The following is an 18,170-nucleotide window of genomic DNA, read 5'->3' as shown; positions in this document are numbered from 1 at the left end:
ATCCTTGTATGTATGTTAATCACTGTACTTGCTGCATAGACTTTGAGGACATCTTCACATAACCTAACATGACCTGTTTTTGAAACCATTAGAGCCAATTGTTCTGTAAATTTCCAGATTCCAGAGAACTATCTGAGCAAATTAAATTAAATCAGATTAAACCATGGCACCTATCCACACCAGAGGACTGGCTCGCTTACGTCTGGAGTCTTTTGACACCGTATGGGATGGCAGTACCTGTTCATATGCGAACAATTCCTAAATGCATGTATACTCATTCTTTATACATACTTTAAATGTATAAAAATATGGTGCGTGATATACAGTACGTGTGCACCTTTAAGTCTTTTCTTTTTACATTTAACATTTTTTCAGCTTAGCTCCTTAATGCAATCAGGTTTTGCAAGATTGGAGGTAGCGAGCATCCCATGCCAGCTGGAGCTGAGCCAGGTTCAGCAGGAGTTTCTCTTTCTTCTGTTTGATATTTACTTTACAACCATTCAGGGGAGCCAGACAGGCCCACTCTTTAGAAAAAGCTGAACAGGAATATGCCTTTACTATTCTTTGGCTATATTGACACAAAACTTTGCCAGCACACAGTATCTGCACCTGTAGCCCTCTTTTTATTATTTACTGCACTGTCACTGTTTGCATTGCCTCTTATTCTAATGATAGATTCACCCAGGGGTTGTTGCAGAATGGCTAGAGGAGTGAAGAAGGGGGTGGGTGTTGCGTGACTAGGTCTGTTTACTTGTGATGAGCTGCCTTTGCAAGTTGTGTGAACCAGGGATGTCTTATATCAGTGGAGGGCTCAATGCCTGAAATTGTTCCAGACTAAAATATCTCTTTAGTCTAGCAGAGGTGGAGTTTGTTTTCTAAGTGTGTAGTTAGCTGTATGCATGGCCAGAGCAATTTTGCAAGCTTCTGGTTGTAATACTGACACACACATTTGTTGTAAACCTGTGGTTTCATGTTTAAAAAATATCCTGTAGATTTAAGCACCAATAAGTAGAATTAACTTTTTTCAGGGGGATTTAAAAAGCCCAATAACATTTGAAGAAATTCTGACATTTTTTATTTTTCTTTTCTTGCCGTGACATTGTCAGCCACAAGAGGGCACATTTTTTTTCCTCTTGACAGTTTCTACCGTGCATACTTGGCAGAATTTTATAAGTAGAGAAGGACTGTGAATGCATTGTAGACAAATTCAGCACTGTATTGCCAGGAGACTCCTTTAAAAATCTTTTTTTTTTTTTGCTAATAAACTATTTGGCTGATTCAACTGAGATTTTCAAGAAAGACTCCAAGAGAAAAGGTCAATTTGATGATCCCCTAGTCTTTATCCTCTTCTGCAGTCCTTGTGTTATGATATTACAAATACATACTGTACAGCAAGTGCAGAAAAGAGAGGAAATGTTTTCAAAACGTCAACTAACTAAAATCTTTATTGGAATGAAAAACAACCCCTGCTGCAATCACAAAAATATTATGGATGTTTCCACTTTCTTTGTAATCCGTTAGTTTTATCACTACAAAATCTCAAATGGGATTTTCAACAAAGCATTGTTCCTCACAGTTCTTGTGCGGTGAATCCATATTTTTTAAGGCAGTTTTAGTTGAAGGAAAATCTTTCTCTATGGTTGCAGGACACAGACAAAAACTGGAAGACCCACCGAAGCCTGGTTTATTTTCAGAACGACTGAGCGAGCTAGAACGCCTTCGTCAGTCCACAATGAGAGTCCCCACACAGAACCCCCGGCCATCCCTCAATCCTGCACCAGCCTCCTTTAATCCACAGGGTCAAACACAGATCTCAGGTAAGGGAATGGGAAGAGAAACTTAAAGCCTGCCCAGTTCCACTCTCCTGGAGAACCACACAGGCACTACAATCACATAGCCCATGAAGTAGAGTTCATGGTTCCCTGGACCTCGCAGGGGTTGCTGGGAGCTGAGAGATCCCTGGCTAAGGTCAGCTTCACCTGTGATAGCAGTGAGTTGGTTTGGGTTGCCAATAAGCTAAAAGCATCTGTCACAAAAACAGTCTCAGTTCACTAGTGTCACAACCTAAGCTCTAACATAAGATGTCTGGATAATAGAAATCAACTGCATTCTTGGAGTAAGTACCTTCAACAGTTCAGTCATCCTGTACTGTAGCCCCCCGTGGTTATAGACAAGAAAGTCTAATTCCTTAACAGGGGTTATTGGGAACATGAACTTTATCTTTATTCATTTATCAGATATTGCATCCATCTTGCTTATTTAGTTACTAATTGATCCCAGAGGCATCTCCAGATGCTTCTCAAAGCATCCCAGAAAACCAACAATTTCTACTTTCAGAAATATACCTGATCTGAAGAAACACTTTTTCTGAAAACAATTATTTTTGTGCATGTCTTTTTTTGTTGGTTACACTGTGAGCATGACATGAAGTGCAGGTTTGATGGTATTCATTTTGCAAGGATGATAAGATGTGCATCGTGTAGCAGGCAGATGTTTAGGATGTATGATATAATAACCTATTTTAAGTGAAACTATTTTACATAGGTCAAATGGAGCCTTTCCTGCAATTAGTGGGCATAGCCTATTCTAGTGCTAGTACTGCTTTCTTTATAAATATGTAGCCAAGCTGCAATGTTTTTACAGGAGACAAAAATGTTCATGTTGAGAGGTATTTCTAATCCAAATAGAAAATCCAAATCTATGGAAAACAAAACTACACAATCAGAATCAGCTCTACGCAGATACAGTGAAAGCAGATAAGTACTGTATATCATATCTGTTTAAAAAGAAATGTGGCTGATAGTATGGCAGACTCACGTAGAAATTCAATCTGTTTTGTTTCCACACTTTGTTTATGAGAAGCATTTACCATGCAAAAGGGGAAGATGCACATTTCTGTAAACTTGTTTAAATGCTGCATTTGCATATCACACTACACACACCCATGCAATGTGATTTAAGCTGAGCTCAGCACAGAGAACCCTTACACAAGACTGATCTATAAAGCTTTGTTACTGAAAGCACTGTTTTGCATTACACCCACAGTCACACCCAAGTAGAATTGTTTGCTAAAGGAGGATTTTCTTATTAGAATAACCTGATTTGTTTTGTTATGTAATGTTGGTTTTTGTAGGGTGGGCTAATTGCTTTACTGTATGTGCTGTAGAGTTCAGTAATATCATATTCCACTGTCAAACCCTCTTTTCAGTATACGTTTTCACCCTGATGGAATACACCTTTTAATAAGTGACAACACTTATTGTAAAAACTTTGAAGAAACTCAGGCTTCCAGTCATAGTTTATATTTCATGATTTTATACTGTATGTATATTTGTCAGTTTAATATGTACAGTAGCATTAATGAACAAATTTGCAAGATTAAAAATATACTGTATGTATATTTGTCAGTTTAATATGTACAGTAGCATTAATGAACAAATTTGCAAGATTAAAAAAACATGGTGTTAAACTGTAGATCTTACACTTGCTTCTACTGCTGTAAAAGTAAAGCACCTGGAATTTTACTCTTCAGCATTCACAACCTGCCAATTATAGTCCAGTGCAGTCATTTTCAAGATGCACTATTCAGTAACAAGGCACTTAACATTGCTGCTGTACAGCTCTTGGATGATGGATTTGATTCCAGGCTGGACAGCCTTCTGTGAGTAGTTCACAACCTCTCATTCTGTTCTCTTGTGGGTTTTTCTCTACTTCTGTTCCCTCCTAGTTTCCAAAGTTGGCTATGTTAATTTATTGTGTGTGTCGTCCAGTGGACTATCCCATCCAGGGTTTAGTCTTGGCTTATATCATCTGCTTCAAGGATAGGTGCTGGGCTGTCATGAACATTAGCAATAAAAAGTATCTGTCTGATAATGAATGGATAAAAGAAGCAGAGCTGTTTCTCTAGCACCTGTGGTCAACCCCAGACACGCAACAGCCTCTGGGTCATATACTGTATCTCCACATACATCAAGAAAATGAACACAGTAATGTTAAATACATAGGGCAATGTGTGCCACTATATTTTTACAGACAACCACTACTTACTATTTTATTGCTAAATTAATGCTAAAAAGGGTGTTTTCAGTTCACAGGAAGTCCTCGGTCTTTTGATAGAAACATTTCATAACACATCAGTTAAATAAAAAACAAATCTGTTCAACTGGATATTGGCTGCTCTTACCTATGACTGCATTCTAATTGTCGTTGGAAAGGTGAAATGTATTCCATCCTTTTTTTGGGGAAATCTGCTAATTTCTGGTAAGGGTCACTGCAACCTACAGTAGAAGCATTCAGACACAAGATGTGACTGCGCCCAAGACAGTACACCAGTCCTTTTGGAGGAAAAAATAGTTTTCTTCCTTACTAGAAATGTGAATTATATTGATCCACTTTACAGCTAATAATTATAAACTGCAATCATGACCCTCCTAAAAGAAAAAGAGATTTTACTTTTAAAGAGTAAAAATCTTTTAAACATGTCTGTTTCATTTCAGAGCAGTTCTGGTTGCTTTTTCCCAGAAATTATGGGACGGATTTTGAACCAGTCCAGAAAGCTATGCACATTTAAAAAGTAAACTGAGAAATGGTGATGCAAAGACTTTACGGCCTCTGTGTTCATTTGTCTTGACAGATCCCAGGCAGTCCCAATCCTCTCCTCCTTGGTCCTACGACCAACCGTATACTCCCTATCTGAGCCAAATGACATCACCCTCCATCCACTCCACAACCCCTCTCTCCTCCACCCGAGCCACAGGGCTTCCTGCTATCAGCGATGTGCCAAGACGCCTCTCAGGTGAGCAGCCGTTCCCTCCTGCAAGTACAGATGTGCCAGCAGTTCTGAGCTGCGGAGGACTGACAGCTAAGGGGCTTACTATATTTAATCTAAATCAAACATTTTTTTGGAACATCAGGAGGATTGACCACTTCAGATGAGGAACACCATGGGCTAAGGTGTGTCTCTGTTGGTGTGTTTGGGGGAGGTGTGACTGTTTGCTGTACGTGCTATTTCAATCTCATTTGAATAAAGTGAGCACATTTCTCAGAATTGTTTTCCCTCCTTTCACCCATAACTCACTCATTTCTTGCCTCTAGCGTTTACCAGCTGCTTCTGACATTCCAGGATACTATTAGATATGTTAAAACTGACATTAATTTCTTGGCAATTGGATCGAGTACCAGTGCTTAATTACTAAGAGGTGAAAATGGCAATATAATAGTGTTATATAAAAAACCCTAATTGTGAATTTTTGTACTTTTATTACTTTGCCGTTAACTCTACCATTTAAAATTGAAAATCTATCATTTAAAGTCTTCACGTGTAATTTAATAATGTAGATTTGCTGTTCTGACCATCAATCTGACCTAGTGAAAATTTGAACTAGGCATTAGTTGTATTGTTTGTGCAAATTAATGTAATTCAAGTAATACATCAATTATGAGGCACCTTGTCAATTTCAATTGTCAATTTACATTGTGAAGAGAAAAGAAAAAAACCCCAAAAGGTGCTGATTACTTATCCTGGGACTTGTGACATATCAAGTAAGAGAAGTGATGTACTCTGGCATAGAGTGTTTTGTGTTGCCAGTTGGAAAAATGAGTGCCTTACCTGAACATTCAGTATGCTAAATCTCTGAAAAAGCATTCCAAACGCGTGTTTTCATCTGACAAAAAAACCCAACAACTTGCCATTTCAAAACTGGCAAAGATTCTAAAAAGGCTGCTCATTCATTATGTCATATGTTCACATGTTGAATTGTTAATAAAATGACCACCATTGGTCAAGTGGTCACAAACCATACACAGGTTTGGTAAATACATTAACTACTTCTGCAGATCATAATGGAACAAACTCCAGTTTTCAGACTACAGTAACATTTTCTGAAAACAATACTATTTTCTATGTCAGCTGTTTTACTTATCCATTATTTAGGATTTTGTGATCATTAGCTTCTGTCAACAGTGAGTTAAATTAATTTTTATCCCTCTTTTACAAGCACTTTTTGAAGGTGGTATAGGATCTATATAAAACTACAGTTCTTTAAATCTGGAGTGGCTCATAAAATATGTTTTTCAGAACAGTTGTCTGTAGTGCAGGCTTTGTGGAAAGAGACCGTTGGTTCTGCAGTTTTACAGTATATTACAGTTGCTTTGAGCTTCTGAGGAATTTTCATGGAAATGGGTAATAACAGGGCTGTTGAGGACCAAGCGAGTGTCTGATTTCCATTATTGGAAGTGACAGTTGAGAGACATTACTCAAGGTAATTTGAGGACTCTGCATGCAATGGTTTTAACTCCATATTACTTGAATGTAATGTGTTATAATAATGTTGTAATGTTGTAATGTTTCTTTATTAGCCCTATACAATTTCTTGCATTAGGAATTCGTCTTTTCGCATACCCCAGCTTTTCTCCATGGAGACACAGACAGGGAGAAGCTTGGGGTCAGAGCGCAGGGTCTGCCATTGTACGGCGCCCCTGGAGCAGTTAGGGTTAAGGGCCTTGCTCAGGGGCCCAACGGAGTAGGATTCCTCTGCCGGCCGCAGGATTTGAACCGGCAACCTTCCAGTCACAGGCGTAGATCCTTAGCCACAGAGCCACCGCTCCGCCCTAAAATGGTACAATTGAAACAAGTCAATGCCGAGAAACAATGTGTATGTAGAGTAATATGTGCTCCTCTACATGACCATTCTTTTACATTTTTAAGGCCTGCAAATTTTCCTCCATGCACCTGTTTGACAAACTGCCAGGTGATTTTCCTAAGGATTTTCTTTTTTTCCTTCCACTAAGCCTAGAGCCAATGCTGAAATCTAGATTACTCTCACTGCTCTGGTTCAATGGCACTTTGAACCCCAGCCAACTGCATCATTGAATTTGATTAGTTTAGATTTGTTCCCTCTTTTATCTTTAAAAAGAGGAGCTTTGTTCTCTTCATAAAGACACACATGCCTCACAGTCCTGATGTTCATCCTATCATTGGAAATACACAAAATACGTACAGTACCTTCAGAAACCTTCAGCTGGAATTCACCATACTGTATCCTGTGTGGCAGCTCCTTACTCTGCAGACTTCCCAATCCTTTTTCATGCCAGTACTTTATCACAACTGTCATCTTCATGATTAATTCATCTACGTGATACCTAGCTTCTTCTACCTTTTCCTCTCTCCCACTAAATTTAAAGTGCAAAACTTAAAGTGTAAATGTACTGTAACTGTATTTACATTTGCTATTTGAGTTCTACAAGTGAAAGCTCAGGAACAGGGACAAACCCATCACCAGTGCCCAACAAAGTATAAATGAAGCAGCAAGGATGCCACAAGTCAGCAAAATAGGTCCAAGCATATTTGGCAGTGATGGATCACTTGTATATAGTATATGGTAGCAACATGAACTGATGCCTGTATATACTGTATATTGTTACAACAAAGTCAAGTTATAATCAGATATAATTACACGATAATCTTTCTACACGATAATGCTCACCCCCACATTTCAAATGTCTTAAAACTTTCTGCTTACTTCTGGATGGCATCAATGTAGAGCAAAGATCTTCTTTTTTTAACAATCTGATAATCTAGCTGAACTCCTGTGAGGTATGTTAGGTAGATGTCAAAATCAGTTAAGACCAAATAACACTGTTGATGTGGTAGATTCTTTACAGACTGATTAGAGGACTATCCTTGTAGTCTGTGTGAAATGTCTCTGCCTGTCTACGGAAAACCATTTTCTTTTTGAAAATGGAGATACAATTGGTCACCTTCATATGGTTATTCATCATGTGACTGATACCACATTTGATATTTTTTAACTTTCATTTCAGAAAAATACTCATGAAAATTTGTTGGCAAGCAATGTCATCACCAAATTCAGCTTCATCAAGTACAATAATGATCAAGTACAACAAAGTCTGGGGTTGTGTTTTCTAAGTTTTCTTAGTAAATGTATAAGAAAAAAACATTTAGAATTTTGAAAACATAATATTTATATATAGACTTTTATGTTATAATGTTATAGAGTTTTCATTAATATAAATTTCAGTGATGAACTGGTGTGAAGTGTTGGACATTGCATCTTTTAACATTTTACATTATCCAACCAGCTGAGCACAGATTTAAGCTAAAGAAATCATGAAAGTAAGATTTTCATCATTTTTCTGCAACACAAAGGTACTTTATTAAAGCTTAAAATTGTAAATTTGTATTTATGTTATAATTTTCCTTAGCCTGCTAGGCCAAAAATCATGCTGTCCTTTGCTTGTGTCAGTTCAGTGAAATTTACAGTTGTGTAATATTACATATATTAATCACAGGCACACGTTTATGGTTTTCACTCTTATTAGTGATTTTAGTTGAGGAAAATGCTAGACTTTATGGAGTTTTCATAGTCAGCATTCATGAGAATTTGTTGGCAAATCCATACTTTTTCCATAGGGAAATAAATCTTTTTGGTAATTCTGGTGGCAATACTGCAGTTTTTTTTTTTGCAACTCCCTTAATTTAAGAGATGGATTATACTGGCACAGAATATTGCAGCATTTATAGATTGACCTTGAATATCAGTGGAACAACTTAACACTTAATTAAGTCTAATGTACTGATCTGTCTAATGATCTAATTTCAGGATCCTTAGGAAATAAAACCTGAATACCTCACAGCATGTCTGGACTAAACTTGTCCACTCTTGAATTAATTGGAACAATTACTTGCTGAATTCATTAAAATATATGTGCATCATGAATACTCATTAATTGATGATTAAGGGTGATAAAACCTGGTGGACTGTTGTTCTCCAAGACCAGCAAAGACCACTAGAGTAGAGCAAACACGTTTCTTCAAGCCCATTTGGTGAAGTGGCAACCGATGATTAGGCAACATTAATTTTTTCTTATCTTTTTGTGTGTGTGTTGTCATTTGTACTTCCTACTTCCTGATTGCACACAAGTTGCTGGCTGTTGGAAGATGACTGATGAGGCACTGGGGAGCATGGCAGTTAACACTGCTCAGCACGACAGGCAGCAAAATGTTAACAGTGCCAAATCCAAATGGCACTATACATTAGAAAGAAATGAGGTTGCACATTGACATCCACCATTCCTGCTATACTCCCATGAGAATTCTACTGGAAAGATTGTTTTGTAGTAGTGAGAACTGCTGATAAATGTGATTAAGCTTAGCAAATGTGATTAACATGAAATAATACAACAGTATCCGAATTAAGCGCTCGAGTGAACAGCTCTCCAGCTGCTGACTAACTGAAAAGCTCCAGAGGCCTGCTCTGTAGTTTTTATTATTCCCTGTTAAGTGGAATTAGCAGCTAATTACACATGAGTCAACAGGCATTATCAATCACCACGCTTATTAATTCTGCCAACACAAACAGCTTTCACAACCTCCTTTGACCGGCTGTAACACAAGCAATTTCCAGTTTCAGTAATTAGCCCAATTTTTTAATTCTGTGATTAACTTTCACTGAAAAGATTTTACTGACTGAATTTTCACTCAATAGTAAATTGGGACTATAGTTGAAAAGCATTCATAACACAACTGATAATCTGTTTTGACTGTTAAACTAAAGCTTAGTTTAACTAAACATGTACTGTGTGGAGCAGGGGAATGGGAGTAGGTAGAGTAGAGTCTCTTATACTGTAGAACAGAGCATATGGAAAATCTTCTTTACAGCCTTATACCTCCACTATAACTACAAGGACTCTTTAAGTAAGTGTAGCTGACATATCATATATTGTGGTTTAGGAAGGCCATTTTATTATTTTTCTATTCATTCATTGAAAACAGTATTCAAAATGTTAAATAGTATTTTCAGTAACGGCAGTGTTAATTAAATAATGTGAAAAACATGTGCCATAATAGCTTTTGCCTTACAAAAGTGAATGCACGTGGTGTTATCTGAACAATTCTTGTCCTGCTTTGCAGGGAAGAAGATTGTGACAATCAGAAAGAAAATCCTCTGGCGCTTACTATTAAAAGCTGAATTTGAGCTAAAGACAAGTTGCCCTGTTCCTTTTCAAAGATAGCTGCCCTTTCCTTGACAAATGTTTCCTTTTTTTGAATGGCAAAGATCTGATAATTCAGAAAAGTGAACATTTCTAATTCACCACACATGTTATTGAACAAACGTTGATCTGACTTTTGCAGCACTTCAAACATAACACTCTGCCTCTGGAAAGCAGACATTGTGACAGGGAAGACGCCTTGTGATTTATGATAAGAAAACTCCATTCAAGGCCACTGTTTTTAGGAAGGGAGGCTTTTTTTCAGTGTTTTGGTAGCCACAACCTATTAGTGGTTTTTAATTTTTAGAAAACCAACAGAAGGGCTGAAAGAGCAGATCTGCCCTTTTTCTTTGGCTAAACGGAGGCACGCAACCACATCTGAGGGTGCACTTGGCTCATTATGCATTTCATGGAAATTGTTTTTCCTAAAAGCGTTTCCATATGTGCACTCCTGATTTATCCCAACTTTTGTCAGTGTGTGTACAGACGCACACACATACACACATGCTGATTGGAGCTAGTTCGGAGATGTGACAGGAGAATCACATGATCACAGGGCCACTTGTGTGGCCTCTTTTAAAGATACCGCGCCTTGATACTTGGATCTCGTCCTGTTACATATCTGGTTTCAAAGAGCCACTTAAAAAAAAATAAGCTTAATCAATGCAATATTGATTCTTAAGTCCTTCCAGATATGGGAGTTGAGAACTTGAATGATACTGCTGCAAATATTGTAATTTTATATCTTAAACAGTACTTTTGAAAAGTAGTATTTTGAGCTTACAATTAAGATGGAAATGCAAAGTTGATGAGGAAGAAGAATGAAACTGGTACAAACTGGATTCTTTTCATTATTCCTTACTTTTAAAAGAATCTTTATTTGCATGTTCATCATCGGAACAAGTGTCTCTGCATTCAAAGACAGGGGTTATCTTCTTCTTTTAAACTTGGGTTCTCTTCTTAGCTAAAGTCCAGCATACCATCCTGCGCCATAGTATTATATGTTTGTGCTTGCTTTTATATTCTTTTGATGTTTCTTAAAGTCTTTTTTCATTCAGAATCAGTGCCTGCAGTATTATAACACCTTACCGGATTACTCTAATAAAGATCAAAAGGCCTTTCATATGTGTTTTCTAACCTGTTTTGCAACTTTCTGTGACACATCTTGTAAGATTCAGTGCTGCTGTCTGTGCTTCGTTCAGTCGCTCATATGACAAATAATATCTTCTAAAAGAAGAGTGGTTTGTCAACAAGGCTTTGAAAGTATAGTGAAAAGGGTATATACTGTATCTGTGAAGAGTATATATCTTTATTTGCAATTGTTTTTGTACCCAAAGTGCAATTCAGGTCGTTACTTCAATAATGTTCACCTATTGTAGCAGGTTTTAAAACTGTACTCTTTAGTAGTTCCATATCAGTTTTCATTTTAGGCTATGGTTCCTACTGTATGCACATGAATTATAACCCTTTGTGTGATGGATTTGCAACTTTAAATGACTACTTTCATAATGCTTCTTCATGGAAAAGTGGGATGTCATTTTTTATGAATAGTATTTTCAATAAGAAGGAATAATCTGCCATATTCTGTCATCAATTAATATTAGTTATAGGTCCCTCATCAATCTGGGAGAATGATGCAGGGAGACTATAATAGAAATCAAACAGGTAGTCACGGCATGATGAACATGACTCGGCTAAATGGATTTTCATAGCCTGTAGCTCAAATTCTCCCTTCTAGACACATAAAGAATTAAAGAATTAACTTAAGTCCACATAAGGAATTAACTTAAATGCCTACTTATATTTAAACTGGAAATGCTCCACAAAGTATTAAGAAATTAATTAGATGCTTGTAGAAATAATTTGTCTGGGGTTATACAGCAACAGACCAAGTGAAAATGCCATTTTTGTATACATACTGTACAGTATGCTTCAGCATCACTTTCTCTAAATGTTACATTCCAAAATTTAGATGATTTAAATTTTTCAAGTTCTTCATGGTTTAAACAATAGTTACATTTTATAAAGAAGACCAATAAGTTATGTATGTTTCTGTGTAAAATATCCAACATAAAAGAATAATGATTTTGACACCCAAAACATTCTTTTGAAGAAGTCCTCAATTTCTCCCATCACCTTATTATTTAAAAAATGGAAGTCTAACAGCGTACTCCAGTACTTTTTCTTGTATAGAGTAGCACCTATTGAACTGCACTGATTTTTATTCCATTTGCTCCCAGCAGGTGCTTCAGATCTGAGCCCATTTTCAGACCCTCGACAGTTTGAGCGCCAGTTCGCTGGCCTCTCCTCCCTCACCGAGAGCCGATTTTCCAGTCCCAGAATGCACTACCCCGCCACATTCACCTACACGCCCACACCGGTCACGTCAGGCATGTCACTGGGCATGTCCACAACCACCCACTACCACACCTACCTGCCGCCGCCTTACCCTGGCTCTACCCAGAACCAAAGTGGACCCTTCCAGACCAGCAGCACACCCTATCTCTACTATGGAGCATCCTCTGGGTCCTACCAATTCTCCATGGTGCCAGGGGGAGATCGTTCACCTTCCAGGATGCTCCCACCTTGCACTAGTGCTTCCACTGGCAGCTCTCTAATCAACCCCAACCTTCCAAACCAAAATGATGGGGTTGATGCTGATGGAAGTCACAGCAGCTCACCCACTGTGCTAAACTCAAGCGGAAGAATGGACGAGTCAGTGTGGCGGCCATATTGAAACACCGGGACTTTTTAAAGAATCAACACGGGGCCTTTTTAGAAAAACAGTAAGACTCCAATCAAGAGCAGTTAATATGAGTGTCTTAATTTAAATCTATGGTTATAAAGCACAAATCGTCACAGGAATATCACATCCTTTATTCAGGAAGGATTTTTTACATTTCTAATTGAACCTAAAAGTGGAATAAACATGGTACTGTACACAGACCTTTTAATATTTATCCAAAATGGTACTAGATTTCTCAGCGTTCTCAAAGCAATAAGGATGAAGTGAAGAGGATAACAATTTTTGGAAGAATAAGACATTATCCAAATATTTTTGTCATTCCACTGCAAAATCTGTGTCAAAACAGTGGACATTACTGATTTAAATAGGTCATGAAAAAAGAGCTTCCTTATTCTTTGCATTGGTTTTGTACAGTACCGGTATATAGATTGTGTTAAGTTTTTTTTCAAGGCTGTTTAGTTGAGCATTTTGTTTTTTTTATACTAACTAAATTTTGATGCTGCAAATTTAGCACTGAATGCCAGTCTTCGCTTTTTTTATATATATATTTAACAGAAATTCAGTTACTTTTAATGGTACCAGTTTTACATTTCCCTTGTGTGTGTGTTCTTTATTTGTCTCTTAATTTAAATTGTAAAAAAGCTGAAAGAGAGGCTATGTCTTACAGATGCCATAGTATCTATTTGGTAATTAAGATTTGGAAGTTTGAATAATATTTTGAAGCGTTTTTAATTTAAAAACTTATTTTTAAGGTAACGTAAAAATATATTTGAGAACCCAAAGAAATTAATCATTTTTTCTGTCCAATGTGTATTTTTTAATTAAGTGTTAGTAGAAAGAATTAAGAAAGAAGGCCAGTACTTCAAGGTAAAATTTCTAAAATAAAAGCCTGAAGATATCTGAGTAAACATTTAATTTTGTCTCTCCAGTCATATGGTTAAAATCTGGATTGCTGTAAAATAACAGAAAGGGAGGCTAAATTTACAGTAGCACTGAAACAGGTCTCACAAATTGTACTGTGATAACGTTTCATCCCTGGTCCTAACTGTTGTCTAATCTCTAAACCAAAAACATTGGCTTTGAATCATGATTATGCATATTATTTCTATGAGAGAAACATTTGAATTTGTACTTAAGAATTACAGTAGAGTATCACTGTGGCCTTAACCCTTTCTCTGACTGTACAACCAGGCAGTGTAGACATGTTTACCGTGTGAAGCTTAGGGAGTCTGCAGATTTTTTTTACTGGTAACTGGTAAAGGCAGTAACCCAAGTGCAGGTTATCTTTACAATAACAAGTGTCAGCGTCATGTCACTAGCTATGAGCCAAGACATGAAACAATTGGCAGTTCCCACTCTGGTGGGAATAAAAAATAGCAAATTGAATTAAAAAAATTAAAACTAACTACAAGGGTAAATGCAACCATACAGGTGAGAATATAATCAGATGTAAATACATCTTCAGTTTAAACATTTTAATTATACACTGATAATGATTAAATAACCGTGATAATTATGTATGAGAGCATAATTGTAAGCATGATCAATTCTGAAAGTCAGAATCGTAGGCTGTGCTGAAAGAAAAGCTTCACTACTTGTGTAAATGCTGTGATCCTTTTATAGTAAAAAAATTGTTTTCTTTTTTGTGCTTGTTTCTATGGACCTATCGAATGGTCCTCAAAGCCCTGCATTTGTCAATGTTAACTGGGACCTCAAAGAAACTTCTACCTAACCCTTACCAAATTGGCCTATATTTTAATATCCCCTCAATTTCTTTTTGATCTTACAAGTATTATACGGTATATTCATGACATCCAGTAATGAATGTTTACATTGCCCATTAAACAAGATCTTGGGTACAATTTTTTTCTCTGTGAGCTGCACTTGATTTTTAATTATTCTGTCTCTATTATCAGTTATGCATTCCAAATTTTGTATTGTAGCTGAACCATGATTATGCTTATACTATCATTATGCTTATACCAATATCCAATTTTGATTCATTTACATTCAATTGTATGTATGGAAAACTAATCAAATTACAGAAAGGTTTGATGATAACTCACAAATAATTCTATACATAAATTAAATTAGGCAAACTACAGTGTAGCTATTAGAAGGAGCATCATTCCAGGTTAGGGTGGAAACTAAGAGAAGAACATGCAGTGAATTATGGATATGAATATTAGTTGGCTCTTCATCCAGTCATAACCCTAGAGAAGACGGAACTGCCTTGCAACTTTATATGTAGTCTATTTGCACATATAGATTAAAGTTACAGGCCACAGACAGCTATTCCACTCTTCCTGGGGCACGTCAGTGTGATATAGCTAGGGCTGACCAGTAATACAGTCATACAGTATATGTTTCTGAATGAACACCCTTCCGTTTTGGGATGTGAGATAAGAACAGCAGTTGTAATCCATTTTGGGTATTCATATTACCTCGCTAATCATATTAGCTACCTAACTAATACAACTTTGACTTAGTGCACAAAAAACACCAACTGTTAAAACTACAGGCATTGAAATTCACTTGATGATTTACGTAGGTTTACAAGCAATGGAATCCAGATACAGTCTATTGTGTTTATGAATTGTGTGCTGGCCTGTTTTTCTTCAGTTCTTTTACCCACTGACCTTATCACAGTTTATTGAGACCTAAACTTGTTTACCTATTGGCTTTAATTCTGAATAACGGGTACATTTATAATTTTATTGAAAATGCTTTGGGTCTGGTTTTGATGGCAATCCATAAGTGTGTATAAAATTTAAAAAATGTTAAATATATAATGTATTATTTATTGCAAAATTTCCACAACCACCCCAAGCCATTTTAAGAAGCGTTTTGCTTTGTCATACCAAAAAATAATCATATTGGATGACAGTTATGTTCCATTTCAGCATTGCATCGTGGCCTGGCCTATTTTACACGAGTAATTGCTATTTCATAATGTATTTTAAATTTATTTATTTGATGTGATAGGTAGAAGTGTACCATTCATGATTTTTGGTATTCATTTTCATCAGCACTTAAAACCAAGTGTCTGGTTACACGTCTAATGAAAAGAATACTGCCAAGGTGAACTGTTACCTATTTAAGAAAAAAAGGTACTATATTTGTAATCATTATTTTTTTTTAATTATTGTTTCTGAGAAGGGCTTTTGAAGATATTAATATGTTTTTGTATACATATAAAAAGTAATTTTTTAAAAGTTCTGTATAATGTAATTTAATAAGGCTGCAGGCAGCAACCTGGGAAACCAATGTAAGAATTCTTTTGTATGTTTGTACAGTGAAGCACTTCAGTTTTTGTGTTTTAATCAACAGCCTGATTAATTTTTGGAACAAGTGGCTCAGATGAAAAATAACACATCATACTGCAAACTATTGTGATTCAAGGTTTTGGTAACTGATAACTATCAGCTAATGTCATTATTAGCAATACGTATGAGTCAAGAGCTACCTTAAGCAGGACCTCTATGACATGTCTATGATATACCTAAGAAACCAACCAATTCATTTTAAATTTATATAGAACCATTCACAGCTTTTAAGGGTCTCATTGTGCTTTATAACCACCCTTGATTTTATTGCGTTCATGCCTTTCCTTTAGCAGAATATATTTAAAAATAGCCTGACAATGGGAATCACCAAAGGAGTTGGTTAGAATCTGCCCAGAATAATCATATTAATAATCTAATCAATAACAAGTATAGCATTTAGTGTTTTTTCTGTCACTCCGAAAAATGTTATACTAAATGTCCATAGAAAGATGGAAACCTACTGTGCAATGCTTCTTATGATCATACTATGGAAATGGTTTGTTTTGTAGCCAGTAATTAAGAGTGCTACCTACTGGTCTCCCAACATCCATTCACACAATGCCCCAGAGTTTTTCAATTCAACTGATGAATGGGTCAGATAATTAATAATGTTTCAGTAAAAGCTTCAGGGAGGCATTCAATTTTGGGCAAAAGGTTCATTTATTTTATACTGTCAGTAAATATATCTGAAGAGTAAGAAAATATGTCCTCAGGCATACTTTCTCTATGCTGATTCAATACCAATATAAAAATGAGAGTCATAATCAAGCACAAAAGAAACCAGCTAGTCTTGCATAAACAGGATACTTATTTATCCCTGACACAGTAAGACTGACTAAGTGTTTACATCCAGGAAGACCCTTCGAACACAGTAGAGTATTTATTCTGGGCTCTATGAAACCTTGAACTCACCTCTGCGTTTTTACAACCATCTCAGATTTCACCATTTAATGTTTCTTTTGGCTGTGAGAAGGGGTGAGCATTGTTTACAAAATGTTTACAAAACTGTAAACGAATAACAGCAACTCGAACTTTTCATTGTTAAACTGTATTCAAATTTATATATATGCACGTACGTATTACTCAGCAAACATACTTTTACATAATACTTTTAATTACATTTTTCCTGTTTGGGCTTGTTCTTTAATAATGCTTAACCTTCTGGCATACAACTGCAAAAAATAAAGAGTACGTATTTTGTAGCGTGTATAAAAATAAGCTTTTTTATTGTTGTCAATCATTTGCTTTCCAAGCACATACTGTACAGATGCAGTGTTTTATGTTTTTTCTACAGACTCCATTGATTGTGAACAAGTTTTTTTTTCCACATCATAAGGGACTAATAACAGCTAGTGAGATTGTCTGGTATTTTCTCATGATTGTAACATGTTTGTTTTTGAGAATAAAAGTTGCTTTTTTTGTTAAGATGCAACGGCTTCAGTGAGTGTGTAAGTGCCTTTTTTCATTTCGTTGTGAATTCCTGCTGTTGTAAGCATTACTTCCTCAGATTAAGTGTTTTATATCCTACTTTAATAACTTCATTAGCTAATATTTATTTCAAACAGCTACTAAAGTTTTACGATAATGATGTCTGAATATAAAATTGTATGGTTCCTTTATAGGAAATTGTAATGGGCCATATGGATTCAAAAATATCTTTTCTATTTTGGGCTGAAAAAGACTGCTATTTAAGCAGCCCATGTTATTAATATCTACCGAACAGGTGCTTCCTAAGAAATGTGAACTATATAATAAAATCAGTGTTTGTAAAAAAATAGATCTACTTTTAGTTTCTTTTTTGTTCATTGTGTTATAAGGCTTTGGTATAATTTATACAGTAATACCTGGAATTTTGTCTTTATCTTCAGAATTAAAAGTACATTACTGCAAATATAACAACATATTGTAGGCTAATGAAAATATTTCAATGCACTTAAAAAAGAAAGATTTTTAAGGAAATTTAAAGAATATGCCATATAGTGAGTTCATTGGTAAGTTTGAAATATTTCAGCATATTCATAATGCAGTGGATCACTAGGACTGTTATAAGGGATCATAATTACGATGTAATGTCAAAGCATGTTGAT

At 36.1% G+C, this 18,170-nt stretch overlaps 1 protein-coding gene across 4 annotated transcripts in view; it reads left to right on the top strand.

Moving 5' to 3' along the window:
• LOC148674651 (runt-related transcription factor 2-like) overlaps window positions 1-17,510 on the top strand; it is a 99,889-nt gene extending 82,379 nt beyond the window's left edge. Inside the window, exons 6-8 of one of the 4 annotated variants that reach the window (XM_088624999.1) lie at window positions 1,647-1,817; window positions 4,634-4,795; window positions 12,252-17,510. In XM_088624999.1, coding sequence (XP_088481125.1) covers window positions 1,647-1,817; window positions 4,634-4,795; window positions 12,252-12,748 — 830 coding nt within the window. In that variant the 3' untranslated portion in view covers window positions 12,749-17,510. The remainder of the gene's footprint in view (window positions 1-1,646; window positions 1,818-4,633; window positions 4,796-12,251) is intronic. The other 3 variants (XM_088625000.1, XM_088625002.1, XM_088625001.1) reach the window with 3 other exon arrangements.
• Window positions 17,511-18,170: the final 660 nt, after the last annotated feature.

Source organism: Lepisosteus platostomus, chromosome 3, assembly GCF_059453375.1.
Source record: "Lepisosteus platostomus isolate fLepPlt1 chromosome 3, fLepPlt1.hap1, whole genome shotgun sequence".
Classification (NCBI taxonomy): Eukaryota; Metazoa; Chordata; class Actinopteri; order Semionotiformes; family Lepisosteidae; genus Lepisosteus; species Lepisosteus platostomus.
The sequence above is the reverse complement of the archived record's forward strand: the minus strand, read 5'-3'. Positions and strand labels throughout refer to the sequence as shown.